The 18,449-nt window shown below is 36.9% G+C and overlaps 1 protein-coding gene across 5 annotated transcripts in view; it reads right to left on the bottom strand.

Moving 5' to 3' along the window:
* ATP11B (ATPase phospholipid transporting 11B (putative)) overlaps positions 1-18,449 on the bottom strand; it is a 123,745-nt gene that overhangs the window by 50,788 nt on the left and 54,508 nt on the right. For all 5 annotated transcript variants that reach the window (XM_051983239.1, XM_051983236.1, XM_051983238.1 and 2 more), the window contains 4 exons: positions 17,705-17,752; positions 15,142-15,206; positions 12,544-12,625; positions 1,053-1,203 (listed from right to left, as the gene is read on the bottom strand). In XM_051983239.1, coding sequence (XP_051839199.1) covers positions 1,053-1,203; positions 12,544-12,625; positions 15,142-15,206; positions 17,705-17,752 — 346 coding nt within the window. The remainder of the gene's footprint in view (positions 1-1,052; positions 1,204-12,543; positions 12,626-15,141; positions 15,207-17,704; positions 17,753-18,449) is intronic.

The raw sequence follows: 18,449 nt of genomic DNA, 5'->3' as shown, positions 1-18,449 counted from the left end.
TCAAGGCTCTATATCACCTGAGGATTTCAAAGGTTTGCTCCTAAACTCCACTCTCAGAGATAGAAGTTGACTATCCCCCTCCCCCAAATCATTAATTGCTACTTTTCATAATGATATTCAGAATTTAATGTGTAACAGTATTTCATTTTAACAGCATGAAAAAAAATTCAATATCTATTTGTGGGAAATGAAAAATCCACATTGATGAATTACAGTATGAAAAATACATATATCTTATTATCTGACTAATTTCTACATTTTTTTCTTTGATCATTGGGTTAAATTACTTAAAAGTGCTTTATAACATTAATTTTTTGATTTGAGAAGAAATTTATAATAGCAGATTTGAGAGTTAATCTCAAAAATCATTTCAGACTGCGCCTTTATGGTAAAAAGACATAAAATGAAAAAAAAATCTTAGCAATTTTTTTTACATTAAAAAAAAAATCATTTCTCTTCTTTGGCCTATCAAATTGTAAAATGAAGTATACTAAAACACAGAAGAAATTCTAAAATTACCCCTTATTTCCTAATTCTTATTCTAAATTTAATTCCTTAATTCCTAAATTCTTACTTCCTAATATTAGGAAATATTATTTAGGAATATTTATTTATTATAGTAAATAATTGTTTATTATTTATAATAATGTAATTATTATAAATAATTATAGGAAATTATTTCCTGTATTAGGAAAAACTTAACCACTAAAAAAAGAGCATGGATATATTTATATATCCATTTAATTTATTTAAAGTATACATTTAAAAGCACAGAAATAATCTCTCTCTATTCTTTATCAAAGTATCTGGAATTCAAAGCTCTATGGAAAGTCAAATCACCATTAGCTCCTCCATGCTGACAATGAGGGATGGTATCAGCCCTATAGCTTTTGCCAAATGGACACTTACATAGCTGAGGGAGCTACTGTTCTTCAGTAGCAACTTGTCAATGACAAACCTTTGGGTGGTGTCAGAGGAGTCATCGTATTCCTAGATTCCCTCTACCAGAGACACAATATCTCCTCATTCCAGAAGGGCAGAGATGACAGTACCTTACTGCTATTTCGCTGATGCTCTGTTTTCTGATTATACCAAGGTTCATCCCATTTTTCTTCTGCTTGCCATGTATATTTCAATATTGTACTGATGATGGCTTCAGAAATAAGGATTATGAGATATATTATCAAAAAGGTATTCATTGACCTAGAGTAGATGAAAGAGCATATAAAATATTATGAGATTTGATACTGATTTCTTCAGTAAAAGTTACTGATCTGTAAATATATTAAAATACTAAGAAGCATCTTAAAAACTGAATTAAAAAATGAAGATTATTACTTATGTAACAATAAATTTTGATTAAATTTGCTTCAAGTTAACCTATATGAAAAGAACTTCTGTGAACAAACACTTCTTAGACTTTTTCTTTAAAAAGTTTGGCCTGATAGCATATTCCCTGACCACTATTCCTTGACACTTGACAACTGGTCCTTACATGGACCAAGCCAATGTTCCACTCCAGACTTTGCCCACGCTATTATCCAAATTGAGACCACTTCTCTTTTGCTTATCCTTCAAATGGTCTTATTCCATCGATGAAATTTATCCCACTTCCTCTGGACTATAGTTAAGCTTTCACTTCTCTGACTTTCTATATTTACAACCAATACTACTAAACATAAAACTGTCAAGTTCTTAGGAATAGATATTCCCTAAATATGTCTACAAATAGCCCCTTTGAATATGTCTATGAAAAAGCCCCTAGCACTTAGCACAATGATTAAATTATAAGACATGTTTACTATTGCTAATTCTCTCAAGTTGAATTCAATCATTAGCTCCTTTTGAAAAAAAAAAATTAAATGAATTTAACAAAAATGAGAATTGAAAGCATTGGAATATGTTGCCTGAAAAAAGGTAATAGGTGTGAAGGGAAAGGAGTTTAGCACCATGCTAAATACTTTATGACTATCATCCCACTTGACCCTCACAAGACCGTGGGAGGTACCTGCATTTTACAGGTATCCCATTTTACAACTGAAGAAACTAAGGCAGGTAGAGATTAGATGTCTTGCCCAGGGTCACAAAACTAGGTGGAAATATTTACACTTGGATCTTTCTGACTCCTAGACCCATGTTCTTTCCACCTAGATGTTTTCAGGTAATGATAACAAAAAACTGGAGAAGGTGGGCAAAAGAGCACTTATATGCATCCCCCTAGCTGTCATGTACCAGTATGTAAATGTATTAAAAGCTGCCTATCTGCTAGGTGCCTTCTATGCCTTATCTTAAGGCATGCCCAAAGTTCAGACATGAATTTTCCCTTCCATTTTCCCTTCCCCTGAACTTGTTTAAAAGAATTTCCTTTGATCTCATCTAATTTATCTTAGCAATGATAAGACATAAATTAATAGTCAACTTAAGTTCACGGATATAACAGCAGGTTGTATATGTGCAATCTAATTGATTTACAAATTACCCAAGGTTGCATGATTACCATGAACTACATGTAACACATTTTAAGTCTTACATAATGATCTAGATAACTTAAAATGAATTCAACTTTTTCAAAACTGTTTGCTATTTCCCCTCCTTTATTTTCTTTTACTATAGGTACAGCAGCATTAGCAATAAAATTGGAATCAAAGGATCTGGGTTCAACGCCCGCTTCTATGTGACGTTGGGCAGGGCATTTAACCTGTGAAAAAGGAGTAGGTGCTGAGTGGGCAGGCCCCTAAGATCTCTGACACTCCTAACACTTCAGATCATAAATGATTTTAGAAAGAAAGCCCTGAAAGAGCAGAGTAAAGACAGGGACTTGCCTTAGCTCTCCCTCAAGCCTCTCCAAATATTTTTTTTCTTTTTCTTTCTTCTTTTTTTTTTAATAGCTTTTTATTTACAAGTTATATGCATAGGTAATTTTACAGCATTGACAATTGCCAAACCTTCTGTTCTAATTTTTCCCCTCCTTCTCCCCATCTCCTCCTCCCGATGGCAGGTTGACCAATACATGTTAAATATGTTAAAGGATAAATTAAATACAATATAAGTATACATGTCCTAACAGTTATTTTGCTGAACAAAAAGAATCAGACTTTGAAATAGCGTACTATTACCCTATGAAGGAAATCAAAAATGCAGGCGGACAAAAATAGAGGGATTGGGAATTCTATGTAATGGTTCATAGTCATTTCCCAGAGTTCTTTCGCGCCTCCAAATACTTTTAAAGAATGACCAAACAAATTCCAAAGAGGCAGAACACACAAAAAGATGGGGTGACAGACAAATTAGGAGATCAGAGGAAAAGTCTGTTGTGCTAAGGGAGAGAGTAACGAAGGCCAGCATAGGCCAGGCCAGTTCAGGCTAGGCCCCAGTAAATGAGGACTTAGGGCAATCAGGTCAGCAGCGGCAGGGGTGGTTTCCAGGGCTCTCTGTTGCTTTGCCTGGGTCTCAGTCCCAATGCAAGGAAGAGCCCTAGCACAGCAGAGCTTACGGCCACAGCAGAGCAGGGACCCTGTTCCCATTGCTGGGTAGATAAGGGGACTTGTGGTCATTCATAAATCAGTGCACAGTACAGAGAAGAAGCATCTGTCCTTAGAGGAAGAACCAGAAACTTACAGAGGCCTCTGAAAAGACTTGCATCAAAACCCTGAAGCTTGCGGCAGTGCTCCCTCTCCTTGGGAAGCAGAACCCCACTTTAACACAAGAGTTAAAAGTCGAGAAACAGGCTGGAAAATGAGCAAACAAAAAACAATTCTGACTACAGAAAATTACTATAGTGATAACGAAGATCAAAACACATACTCCAAAGACAACAGTAGTCAAAATTCCTGCATCCAAAACATTTATATTGATTTTAGGCCACAGAAGAGCTCAAAAAGGATTTAAAAAATCAAATTAAACAAGGTTTAGCAAGGGTGAATGCTGAAAACTATCTCTGTATATATTTTGAAAATAAAAAGCTATTTTTAAAAATCAATTCAAGGGAAATAGAGGAAAAATTGGGAAGAGAAATGAAATATAAGAAAATCATGAAAAATAAGCCAGCAATTTGGTAAAGAAAGCACCAAAAAATACTTTCCTTCAAAGTATACCTTTAAAAACAGAATAGGCCAAAAGGTAAGAGATACAAAAATCCCAATGAAGAGAATTCTTTGAAAAGCAGAATTGGTCAAATGGAAAAAGATAACACAAAAATTTATTGAAGACAATTCCTTAAAAAGTAGAAGTGGCCAAATGGAAAAGGAGATACAAAAGCTCATTGAAGAAAATAATTCCTTAAAAGTCAGTACTGGGCAAGTGGAAGCTAATAATTTTATGAGACTTCAAAAAAGAATCAAACAAAACCAAAAAGAATAGAAAAACTAGAAGAAAATGTGAACTGTTTCATTGGAAAAACAATTGACCTGGAAAATAGATCAAAAACACAACCTAGACAACATCTTTCAAAAAACTATCAAGGAAAACTGCTCTGATATTCTAGAACCAGAAAGTAAAATAGAAAAAATCCATTGATTACCAACTGAAGAGAGATCCCAAAATGAAAACTCCCAATAATATTATAGTTAAATCCCAGACCTTCCAGACCAAAGAGAAAATACTACAAAGCAACTAAAAAGAAAACAATTCAAATGTTGTGGAGCCAGTCAAAATAACAGGATAGTTTTGACTTTAAAGGATGGGAGGGCTTGGAACATGATATTCCATAGGACAAAAAAGCTAAGATTACCACCAAGAATCACCTACCCAGAAAAATTGAATAGTCCTTCAATGGAAATGGACATTCAATGAAAAAAGAGGACTTTCAAACATTTCTGATGAAAAGACCAGAGCTGAATAAATATCTGATTTTCAAATAAAAGAGACAAAGAGAACATAAAAAGATAAGCAGGGAAAGAGAAATCATAAGGGATTTGATAAGGTTAAACTGTTTATTTCCTTATATGGAAAAATGTTATGACTCCTAAAAATTTTCCCATTATTTAGGGCAGTTAAGAGGAGAATATATAAACAGAAAGCAGAGGTATGACTACCTAAAAAAAAAAAAAAAAAAATTAAGGGATGAGAAAGAAAATGCACTGGGAGAAGGGTAAAAGGAGAAATAGAATGGGATTAATTCTGGCTTAAAAGAGACCTGAAATGAGTCAAGACGGGAGGGAGAACACATGAACTTTCTCACAATAGGACTGGCTCAAAGTAACAAACAGTTGAGGGTAGAAATCTATCTTACCATATAGGAAAGTAGAAAAGAAAAGGGATGAGAGGAAGTTGAAAGAAGGAAGATCAATGTAGGGGAGGTAAAAGTCAGAAGCAAAATCTCTGATAATGAGAAGATAAAAGAAGGGAGTGACTAGAATAAATGGGGAAATTAAGATGGAGGGAAAGATAGATTTACTTTAATGATTACTATGAAAAAATGTTTTTACATTGAGTTTCTGATAAAAACTTCATTTCTTAAACACAGAAAATGGAATCAAATTTACAGAAATAAGAGCCATTCCTCAATTAATAAGTGGTCAAAACAGGCAATTTTCACACAAAGTAATCAAAGCTATTTATAATCATTTTTTAAAAGTGCTATAAAGCACTACTGATGACAAAAATGCAAATTAAAACAACAATAAGTTACTACCTCACAGCTGTCAAACTGGCTAATATGACAGAAAAAGAAAATGACAAATGTTGGAGGGAATATGAAAATTAAAACACTAATGTACGATCGATAAAGTTGTATATTAATTCAGTCATTCTGGAAAGCAATTTGGAATTATGTCCAAAGGGCTATAAAACTATGATATGACAATGGTCATATGATTATACAATATCAGTACAAAAAGGCACCTGTGTGTACAAAAATATTTCTAACAGCTTTTTTTAATGGCAGCAAAGAACTGGAAATTGAGTGGAAGTCCATCAATTGGGGAATGGCTGAACAAGTTGTTATATATAATTGTGATGGAATAATTTCAGCTTATCAATGTTCTTCCAAAAATGTAGGGTCTAGAATTGAATACAATACTCTTAATATTGTCAGAGCAAATAAAAAAATAGAAGGTCTATCATAGATCCCTTGTTTTGGACATTACAGAGGAAATCAATAGTCAATAAGCATTTATTAAGTGCTTACTATATTGCCAGGCACTGCTCTGGGCACTAAAAATAATAAAGAAAGGCAAAAACATAGTCTCCACATTCAAGGAGTTCACATGTTTACTGAAGGTCAGGATAGCAATATAGAAGCAATTAAGTACACATAAAACATGCAGAGAAAATGCAAAGATGTCTTAGAGAGAAGGGATCAATAACAGTTCAGGAGACTAGGAAAGACCTCCAGCCGAAGGAGGGATTTCAGCTGAGGACTGCAAGAAGCCAAGGAAGGTGGGGGAGTAGACAGAACAAGTTAGGGAAAAGTCCTGGGGAGGTTTGATTAATGGCACTAATCAGCAGCAGTAGAATTTGAATCCAGGTCCTTTGGCTTCAGAACAAGTCCTCTTTCTCCTCCTCCCTAGGGGACAGAGAGAGCCAGCAGGAGAGAGAGTGGCCATGAGAAATAGCTAGAAAACCCACGTCTCATGAGCAAAGGATGAGGAGGAGAACCAAGTGAAAGAGGTCTTGAAAGGCAGGCAAAGGTTTAGCAGCGGGAGGGGGTGGGGAAGAGAAGGAGAGGAGTAGAGGGGGTGGTTAGAAGCCACCAGACTTGATCAATAGAAGAGAGGGAGCCTGGACACTGAGTACGGCGTGGATTCTGACCTGCAGGAATATCCTGGCCTAGATAATGAGGGAAGGACAGACAGAATATATCAGCATGAGGTCTCTTCCAAAAGGCAGGCAGGGGTCCCAGCAGGTTAATTCCTGCTGTGGGATGTGGGGCAAGTCCATGAACTTCGGCTCATCTCTGTTGACAGTGTTTGGCTGGCAGACCACCTGTCTGGGAGGAGCCTCAGGAATGTTTTCTTCTTACCCTAAGGCTGCTCTCAGCCTCTCCTGGGCACCCCTCTTGGGACCGTTGACCCAAAAAGGCCCCTTGGATGCCCCCATGTCTTAGTCACCGCTCTCCCTTCACAAATCCAGAGCCTGCCTCCCCGTCTTCCCTCCTAACTTCCTGCCTCATAAGGGTGACAGCCCCATGTCAGAGCTCCCCGACTCCTTCTGCTCCCTCCTCGGGTGGTCAGGCAGTCTCCAGCTCCTTGACCTTAGCCATCCCAAAGTGCACACCACACAGGTGGACACTGAGACTCTTGTCTGACCACAACCGGCTGCCACTTTGGCTCCCCACCTGCATTCTAACACTGAGTCCTTTTCACCATGCCTTCCCATCCAAACCCTTAAGTCCTCGATTCTTTCTCAGGCCATGACTCCCCAATCCATCAGTTCCATTCTATACCTCTCACCCCCGACCCCTGATCACAGCAGCCACAAGGTCCATGTTGGGCAGAGAGAACTAAAGAATGGGTCTCTGATGATAGATATCAGTTAAGCTCTGTGGTCCCATCCTTGGGAGTGGTCTCCAGCAGGCTTCCCTTGCTGTGCCCTGTTAGAAACCCATCGTGTTCTACCTGTGGGCAAACCCATGGCTGCTGACCTCCTCTGCCTCAGAGTGTCTTTCCCTCCTCCTCCCCCAGGCCACGTGGTCTCACCTAACCCCACTGTGACTTGGGGGTGTCTCTCTCACCCCACTTCTCCTCACAACTGACTCACTCTTTTGGAGTGCTAAGTCCCTTTCAGGATTTAGCTTCCTAGCCATGGGAATGCCTCAATTTCACAGGGCTACCCTTCTGCTGAGGACCTTGTATGCCATGTGCTCTCCTACTCTAATTTTTATTTATCACTCCTGGTGTCCCCTTTTGTCTGTAACCTCTTCCCTAAAAAAGTGGCCATCTGAATTCTTCCCATGCCCAAACCTCCCTTTTGGTAGTGCCCATTGCCCAGGGTCTACATCAGCAGCAATCTTGTCCTGGCGAGCCCGTGTCCTAGACCCCAACCACTGCCTCTGCAGCGACACACACTGAGGAGCAGAGCTGAGAAAAATCATGAAACCGCACTGATGGGGTCGAGATCAAGCTCACTTATAGCCTGGTTGGGACAGCAATGCAAAATAAATGTGTGACAAATTCATAATGACCATTCTCTTTGGCAAAAGGTAGATTTATTTAGAGGGAGGATTTACAGACAAAATGGAGAGATACAATAGACACCAGGAATAGTAAATGTGAAAAACATATAATTAGACTAAAGAAAAAGACAAGTTCCCCAGAGGAACTCAATTAACCAGGAGAAAGGAAATTCTCCATGAGGTGGGAGAAAGCATTGTCTGGCAGGCTAGACTGACCAAAGTTAGCTAGAATGAGAAGAAAAGTCTCATTAAAGGGAAGGCATTATGAGGATGAGAAAATGACCTCAGAGTGGGTTTAGTCCTGAAGAGAACTCAGCAAGGATTTTTATTATAAGTAGATCTTTTATAGAAGAAATTTACTTTTGAGGGTAGACTAGAGCTGTAAAGGCTAAAAATAGAAGGGGGGTTAGGAACCAGATGGAACGTACCAGGCTAAAGAGATGCTAATCAATATCTTAGAAGATTGTCTGGAGACACCCAGAGGTTGAGGGTTAGATGATGAGATTTATTAAGAATTCCCTCTGAGCTAGTCTGGGAAAACTAAGTTGCCATCAAGGTTGTCTCAAAGGCTGTGGTGAATATCTTTATTTATTTATTTTGTGAATGTCTTTAAGATGCTACCTAGATGGGAGACTGGATGGGGGAATTAACACTAGGCTCTGACTCCACATCAATCTATAAAACAGGATTTGGGATTCTTTCAGACAGAGGAAGAGGGTAAAGTCACATCCTTATGTCACATAACCTCAATTGAACCCTCACTAGGACAAAACAATCTTCACATAATTCCTTAATTAACTCACTATCCCATGTGCCACAGCAGTTCTTCCAAAACTTTTCTTCATTCTTCCATTTAACACTGCTCCTTCTTGCCCTCCTCTCTCTGCTGAAATATTCACATTTTACTGAGGACCCTGATTCCTGTTACCATGTGCTCTCCCTTCCAGGTTTCTCTTTATCTAAGCCACCCAGATACCTTCTGTCAATATCCACCCCTTCCTCCAGGCTCACATAACGCAGCAGCCCTTCTTCAGCTAAGGCCAACCCCTTTATATGCACAAGTGATCTCATTCCCTCTTGTCTTCTTTTTATTTCTTTTTGTAAAATTCAATTTTGAGTTCTGAATGGGATAAACTGAATGAAGATCTCTCATGGGAATGTGGCCTTGACCCATGCCCTGACTGTAACTTGAGGCTTTACAATAATAAGTTGAGCTGTAGCTAAAGCCTGTCTTGGATGAACATTTCCCCACCTTTTAATTAACATTTGAGCACTTAAATACTAGTATTCTTTTGTTTCTGCAGATTTCCAAGTTTAGGGTGTAAGCCTGGACTCCCTGAGATAGTGGGAGAAAAGGTGGGGGAGTGGGGCCTTCTGGTAAGGGTCGATATGGTCTTGTGCTTTGTAGTTTGCACTTTGCTTTTCTCTACTGGCACCTCGTCTGCCAAGAGTTGCTCTTTCCTGGGAATTGTATTAAATCCTTTTTTATTGCTTTAATCTTGAGAGTCTGATTTTAATTTGGGTAAAGATTACTGTCCCATACAGTTCTAAATTCTTTCCCTTCCTTCTCCTCTGTCCATTGAGAAGGCAAGAAAACAAAGCTCAGCACAGACAAGTAAAGTCACACAAAACAAATTCCTACATTAGCCAAAAAAAAAGGAAGGGAAACAAAGAAAAAAGAGGAGATAAGTTTCAGATTGCTCTATGAATCCATTATTTCTCTATTTGGAGGGGGAGGGTATGTTTCATCACATATCCTTTGGAATTATAATGGATGATTGTATTGAACACTCTATTAAGTCTTTCAAAGTTATTTGTCTTTGGAATATTACTATCATTATATAAATCATTATCCCAGTTTTGCTCATTTTCACTCTGCATCAATTCATAAATGACTTTCTATGTTTTCTTGAACCATGTCTCTTTTCATTTCTTATAGCACAACAGTATTCCATTACATTCATATACCACAATCTGTTCAACTGTTACCCAGTTGATGGGTATCCCCCCTCAATATCTAATTATTTGCTATCACAAAAAAGGTGCTATAAATATCTTCTGCCCATATGTACCTCTTCCTTTTCATTTGCTCTCTTTGAGGTATAACAGAGCGAGTGACAGCACTGCTAGATCAAAATTAACAGCTTTCTGGGAAAAGAAAGCAATTCTTTCCAGAATGGTTGGATCAGGTAATAGATCTACCAATAGTGCATTAAAGTACCTGTTTTCCCATAGCCCTCCAGAATTTGCCATTTTCCTTCTTTTTTTGGTCTATTTAGCCAATTTTGTGGGTGTCAAGTGTTACCTCAGAGCTGTTTTAATTTACATTCTCTATTGTAGCATGTTTTCATATGGTTATTGATAGCTTCTTTGAAAAACTGCCAATTCATATCCTTAGATCATTTATCAATCAGGGAATTGCTCTTATTCTTATAAATTTGAATCAATTCCCTATATATCTTAGAAATTATATCTTTGTCAGAGAAATGTGCTATAAATATTTCCCAATATCCTATTTCTCTTTTAATTTTAGTTGCAATGGTTTAAGTTACCTGTTCCTCTCTATCTTGTTTGACCATGAACTCTTCTATCCATACATCTGAGAAGTACTTTCTTTCGTGCTACTCTAATTTGCTTATGATGTCCTCCATTAAATCTAAATCATATACCCATTTGGTTTATATCATGCAAGATGTTGGTCTATACTTAGTTTCTATCAAACTGTTTCACAGTTTTGCAAACAATTTTCAGTGAATAGTCTTGCATTCTTGCACTAAATGGCTGTAATATTTGGATTTCCCAAAGATTAGAAGCACTGTGTTCATCTGCTTCTATATATATTGTACACCTAATCTGCTTCACTGATCAACCTCTCTACTTCTTTCTTAGCCAGTACCAAATTATTTATCTTTAAACATCTATAGCTTTGTAGCATATTTTGAGATTGGATACTACCAGTCACCCTAGTTTCCTTCCCATTTTTTCCCAGATATCCTTGATCTCTTTCAATGTTCCATTAGATTAATTTTGTTATTGTTTTTTCAAGTTCTATAAAGTAATTTTTGATAGTTTACTTATTCTGTATCATACCAATCAATAGTCATTTTTACTATATTGGCTTGAACTATTCATAAGCAATAAATATTTCTCTATTTAGGTGTCCATTTGCCTTTTCTAATCTGTCTCCTCCTTATACTTTATTTTCCTCCATGCAGGGTACAATTCTGCAACACTGACCTTCTTGCTTTTTCTAGCACAAACTACTTCATCTCCCAACTCTGCCAATTCTATGGCTGTTCGCTTATTCCTGGAATCTTCTCCCTTTTCACCTTCACTTCTTGGCTTCTCTAAGCTTGCTTCAAAACTCAGCTTGAATTCCACCTTCTGTGGGAGAATCTTTTTAGTTTCCTGCTGAGATTACTTTCCACCTCATCTGAATACATCTTGCAACACATAGTTTGCATATTGTCTCCTCTATAAGAATATAAGTTCTTTGATGGTGGAGACCATGTTTTTACTCTAGCTTACCTGACTTCCTCTTACTAGGTTTTACCCAATATCTCACTTCCTATAAAGCAAATTAAGTTGTATCATTACAGTTCCTATCCTCAAAGGGTTTATAATCCAACTGAAATGATAAGATATAGACATGAACAATTAACTATAATATAGTATGAAACAAGATAGGCACTACAGGAAAGGCAGCAATGAATATATGAGTTCTGAAGAAACAATACTTGATTGACTGAATGAATTGAAGAATGAGTGATTGAAGAATGACTAAGATTCCAAAAGATCAAAAAGTAGGAAATAATTTCAAGTAGAAGGAAGAATTTCAACTAAAATTCAAAAGTGAATGAGTAGAACATTTTCAGGGATTGGTTAGGAATTCCGGTTGGTTGAAGCAGAGGATTTGAGAAAAGTAACTGGAAAGAAGGGTTAAGTACTTTAAGGGTTAAGGCTTTAGATGACAACCTTTTCCTAAAAAGATTAACTTTAACACAATTAATAAAATGCAACTAGGGAAGAATTCTGAGTAAGGAAGTAAAATATTAGAGAGCTTTGGAAGATGACTCTATTCAGAGGAGAGAGAATAGGGAGAAGAAGCTACTTCCAAAGATCAAGTCAAAATACACCGACAGAGTGATCTAGAATGATGGCAATGGAAACTAAAAGGACCAATCAATCAATGAACATTTATTAAGCACCTATTCTTCTGGGACAGAGATAAGAGATTTTACAAGGAGAAATGGTGAAATTTGGTGGCTAATTATATAAGGGGAACAAGGAAGGAGGAATAAAAATAATGCCGAGGTTTTAATGCCAGGAGACTGTGAAGATAGTGGTATCCTTATACAGAAATCAAGAGGAAGAATATAATACATACTTATGCCACTTTAAAAATAAACAGTTTACATTAAAACACTTACTTCTCTACTGCTGATCGCTTCTGTGACTTGCTCTTATAATTTAATGCCATCTTAGTTTCCATTCCTGTATATATTGCAACACCTACAAAAGAAAATCAAACTTGGCATTTTTTATAAGCAACCCCTCCCCCCTCCACACACACAAATTTTATTTTTGTCAATAAAACTTGATTCATTTGAGGTTACATTTTATTAATTCAACACTGGAAAATAATGCATGCCTAAGGCTGGCTGGTGTAAAGGGGCAATGAATAATATGGGACAGCTGAGTTACTTGTTATAGGTTCACCAGATTTAAAATCAGAAAAAATCTTAAAAATTGCTTAGTCAAAACTAAGTATAATATATGTATACTTATTATTCAATATCTAATGTAATAGGGTCAAAAAAACAAGTAAAGGAAATGGCCCTGGAAAAGAATTGAGGCCTTCGGTCACTGATTAAGTAAGAGTTAAGGAGTAGAGAGAATGGGGGATGAAGTCCAGAGGACTGGATATGCTGAATAAGGGAGAAGAGGAAACATGAACATTTGTGTCTATTTAAAAGACAGTAAAGCCGGAGGCAAAGTGCTTTCTTGAAGGAGATGAGAGGGATGGTTTGTAAGAGTTGAGGAATAAAGGCTTAGAAAAAAATGCTATGAATGGTATAAGAGTATCAGTAAGGGAAGAGAAAAAAGAATGGACCAATGAAACTTCAGTAGTGATCACATAATTGTAATGGCCCTAGTTAATACCTAGTTAATAGTTATTGTCATGTGTTAATAATCATGAGACTTCTTCCACTGATATTCAGCAGTATGTGAAAGTAAGAAGTAATAAAGCAGATGATGAGGAGGAACAAAACAAAAGAGATAAGAAGACAAAGGTGCAAGGTATTCAAGAATAGAGGATAATGAACAGTTGAATTTTTTAACTACAGAGTTAAGACTCGAAAGGGAGAATCTTTGTGTGTAGCATTTGAATTGGGAAAAGGTGCAAATAATGGGAATCAATAATGATGAAATACAAAGTCAGAGATCAGGGAAAAAGGAATCTTGGGAAAGAAGGGAGGTGCCATGACACAGTAGAAAGAGTACTGGATCTGAAGGAAAAAGATCTGGGTTCAAATCATGGTTCTGTCATTTCCTGTTTTACACTGAACAAATAACTTCAACCCTTAGGGCCTCAGTTCTTTCATCTATAAAAAATGCTTTAGACAAGACGGCTCCTGAGGTCCCTTTTAATCTTGTGATCCTACAACTAAGATATGAATAGCATGAATCACTGAGTTATTATCGGTGAACAGATCTAATAGAAATAACACATTTCAAAACATGTTAAATTTTTAGTTGCATAAATAGCTACTTGAAGAAAAAAAATTCCTTTACCAGCCAAGTCAGATCAACCAGGTATGGAGTTTAAATACCTTATAGAAGGGCTTCTGGAAAATTACAAGCAGGTTACAAGGTCTGCATTAAGGGAATAAAAGACTATCTAATTGAAAGAAGTAAATCAAGGATACAAGTATGATGTCATATCCTAAGAATCTACTATAGTTTTGAGGATGCCAAGATGAGAAAAGTATTATAGAGTTACAAAGACTCAAAATAAATTTACGAAAAACAGGTAGCAATTATATCTGGGTAAGTAGCAAAAAATGTTAATTCTACTATCTTGTGGCATATGCTGGCATTGACACAAGTCATTAGTCTTGATCAACAATTAGTAGCTTAAAGTTAAAGGTCTAAGCAATTCAGTTAAACCTTTCTTAATTTATTCTGCGCTTTTGCTTCTACAGGTGATCCAGATGGATGGAAAACAAGACTGCCAAATGATGTCAGCACAGGATATTTGGAAGGGAGAATGCAGAAGAAGGCATACGTGGGATTGGGACATGAAAGAAGGTGCAGACTTTCAGTAATGGAGAGGGAAATGTGGGAGGTAGCGCCTTCTAGCAGGGGACTAGGTTTTTGTAGTAGTTTTGAGTAGTAGGAGATGGAAGAAATTTAAGATGAAGGGAAAAAGACAAGGAGAGATTGCAGAGAGCACAATCAAAGAGTTAGGCAGGGCAAATGAGAGACCTGGAGATATAAAACTGAGAAGGATGCGAATGAGACAGTAAGAAGAACTCAATTCATTTACAATATAGTCCTGTTGCACAGATATCAAAAACAATGTCAGAAAAAGCCTTTAGATGATAAAATGTAGAAGGCAGGCAATTCATATAAAATGCAAACATAAAACAGGAGCCAAAAACATCAAAATAGAACAGCAATTACATCTACTTATTTCAAAGTTGTGTGTACTTTGAAGAAAATGGGGGGTTGCACAAGGATTTTTAGTAAAACATTCAATGCATCTAAATACTATGGCTCCTAATACCACATGTGAAGACTTTAGAACAGAATTTCTTTACATTTGTTGGGTCATGGACCCCTCTGGAAGTGTAGTGAAGCCTATAGACACTTTCTTAGAATGTTATTATTAAATATGTTTAAAATGTTTTAAAATGTATACAGTAAATTGCAAAGAAAAGCAATCCTTTTTGAAACATAGTTATCAAACTTCTGTTTGTTAAGAATCCTTGTTCTTGATGAAGACTTTTAAAAGGTCTACAAACCAAAAATTTCTTTTGTGTTCTTTAATCTGGCTCCACGAAGCAAGAGACTTTCTGGCCCAAGAGGTCTAAAAAGACAGACAAACACACACACACACACACACACACACACACACACACACACAAAGAAAAAAATTTAATTAAAAATGATTAGATTCCAAAATATTGCAAGCTTTAGGGATGGACATTTAATTCATGGCATAGACATGAAATGTTTACAAACTAATAATCCCAATATTTACAAAAATAATTTCAGCACAATAAAAGCACAAGAGAGTTCACCAACTGATGAAATAAACTCTCCAGGAAGGACAGTGTCTAATTTTACATTTGGAGTCAGGAAGACATAAGTTCAAATCCTGATTCTGGTACCTACTTGCTCTCTGATTCAGAGGTAGGATCTGAAGCCATATCTTGCTGACTCCTCCCTCTAAACCCCGTATACTATCTAGTATGTTGTGCTATACCAAGAAATAATGATCCAAGGAATATAAACAAACAATTTTTAAAAGAAAAGCTATAAATGATTAATAACCATGTGCCATTATTATGAGAAATGTAAATGAGAATAATTTGGAGGCATAGACTGACTGCCTGACACCTGGCAAATTGTACATAATGACAAAAGATAGAAATAGTCACAATACAAGAATGGGAGGAAAAGATGCATACTGCTGGTAACTTTTAAAGTGATTCATCCATGCTGGAAAATAATTTGGAACTGTGAGAAAAGGAAACGGAATATCCATGCCCTCTGACCTAATCTAGCCTCTTCACCTGAGTATAAATCTGAGGCCCTGAGAAGCTGGGACTCGATGCCCAGCTCTGGGCCCTCTAACTCCAAAGGTTGCTTTAATTCCAATGCATCACACACACTACAGTGCCCAAAAAGCAGTTGGTACTACAGGTCTGGAGTTCAGGAGGGAGAGGAGGGTTGGACATACAGAGCTTGGAGTCATTTCCAAAAAAAAAAAAAATAATAATAATAATAATAATGACAGATCAGAACATATTAATGGGGGAAATGGGGCCTAAGAAATAGTATAAAAGATAGTCTTTCTTCTCCTCCAAAAAATCCCAACTAAAAACTGAGATGGGCTGATTATGGGAGAAGAGTAAGAAAGCAGAAATCAACAGCTCCCAGGTTGCATTTTAACCCTGTTGTAAGAGGTTTAATGGAAGGGCTCACTAAGTTAGCTGGATTTCCTCTTGAGGTGTTCATGGGAAAATATAGATAAGGATCACATAAGCTAACAAGATGTGGAGTAGCCTTGGAAAAAGTGCTGGATCTAGAGATAGAAGACTGAGAGTTAAGTATTGGTTCTGCCACTAATTACTCGGAGAAGGACCTTGAGCATGTACCTTAGCACTTGATTTGAAATTCATCAAATTCGATATTCGAAGCATTTTGAGGAAGAAAAAAAGTGCTTCAGCAATCTATGCTTGCTCAGTCCTTATGGCACACAGCTGTTGTCTTGGTTGAGCAGTGCGGGTAAGGCTGGCCAGGCTTGCTGCTCAACTGCTGCTGCCCTTGACTAGGATGGGTGCTCAGGACTGCCAGGCTAGAACCCATGATGCTGGAGTTGTACCCCTCAGGCAGCAGGCAGAGCCCAGGGCAGCTCCTGCAGGATGATGTGGCTGTCATGGGTAGTCTCCTTGCTCTCAAAACAGAAGCACTGGAAGGAAGCATCTGGCATGCTCCTGCTGAGCAGCAACAGTGGTCCGAGCAGCAACAGCAGCAGTAAGGGTGGAAGCAGGGGCCCCAGACCCAGGATTCCTGGCAGTACCAGAGCCCTGGGCAATGGAGTGCCCGGGATCATGGCCTCCACCTCCACCTTGGGAGGTTTGGATGGTGAAAGGTGGGGGGTGAAAGGGTCACAAGGATTCAAAAAATGAATTGAATAAAGAAGGAAGGAGACTGTTGGACTTGTTTCTCATGGCTGTAAATGCCCTTTGCCCCTTGGGGGAATTGAAGGGAGAGAAATGGTTAGGCTACAGCCTGGAGATGTATTCCTTATGGAAAATTCATTCAGTACTCATCATTTTTGCCACTTGTCATTCCTTACGAAACCAATTAATGACAAGTACTACTGTAATTTAATCAAGAGATTCCACTGCTGGGCACATAAGGTCAATGAAGGGGAAAAAAAGCAGCACAAATATCAAAATATTCTGAGCAAATTGAATATTTTCAATTGACTGTAGTTAAAAAGAAAAGAAAAAAAAACTGGAAGCAAACAGCAATTCTATCTCTAAGGGAATGGTTTAAATGTAACATGACACTATACAGAATTACAATATATAAATGAGAACAATACTAAAGTGAAGGTGAACACTGAATTTATATAATAAACAGTCTCAGCAACCTCCTTTCCACAGATGGCATAGGGTTCATTGATTTGGAGTGCCACACACTTTTGTCAGGTACAATTACAAGTTGGGAAAAATGTTCTGATATAAGAGAAGGTTCATTTTGGGAACATGTCTAAAGACAACGCAGGTAAACCCAAAAGACAGCAAAAATTCATTAAAAAAGAATTCAATAAAATAAATCTTTGTATCTTACCTTACAATTTCTTCCATTTGTTGATTCAGTATCATTCTTCCAATGAATCTACAAAATTCAAGATGTTACAAAAATACAAAATATCATTTAAAGTTTATTTATGACATCAGTAAATTAGAATTAGTTTAAGTCAACATCTTACATCAAACAAATGCCAAAAGAATATCAAAATGGATACGTGAAATGAATGTTAGAAGCAACACCATAAAAAATTATGGGGTACCTTTCACAACTATGACTAAGAAAGAGAATTTCAATAAAGCAATTAAGAAGGAATCACAAAGAACTTTTTAAAAGATAATTCTGAAAAAAAGGGAAAAGCTTTTGCATGGAATTCATATACATGAATTCATATTCATATACAACTAGAAGAAAGGAAGTAGATAATTGGGGGAAAATACATCAAATATCTCTGATATTGGAGACTATCCATGGCATATATATATATATATATATATATATATATATATATATATATATATATATATATATATGGAATTAATCCCACTGTATATGGATGAATCTGAATGCTGGTAAATGATAATGACTTAATTTGAGGCCTCCAAAGATCTAAGAAAATGTACTCTTCCTCCCTTATTTGCAGAGGTTGGGAGCTAACGATGTTAGACTTGATATGTTGGTTTTTCTGAACTGTTTTTTCCTTCTTCTTAATTCTCTGTCCTAAAGGATATTAGAACATGATCTATTTGAGTGTAGGATTGTTTCAATCTTCTCATTTGTATCC

This window comes from Antechinus flavipes, chromosome 3 (assembly GCF_016432865.1).
Source record: "Antechinus flavipes isolate AdamAnt ecotype Samford, QLD, Australia chromosome 3, AdamAnt_v2, whole genome shotgun sequence".
NCBI classification, from domain to species: domain Eukaryota; kingdom Metazoa; phylum Chordata; class Mammalia; order Dasyuromorphia; family Dasyuridae; genus Antechinus; species Antechinus flavipes.
This window is presented reverse-complemented; position numbering and strand designations above follow the sequence as displayed.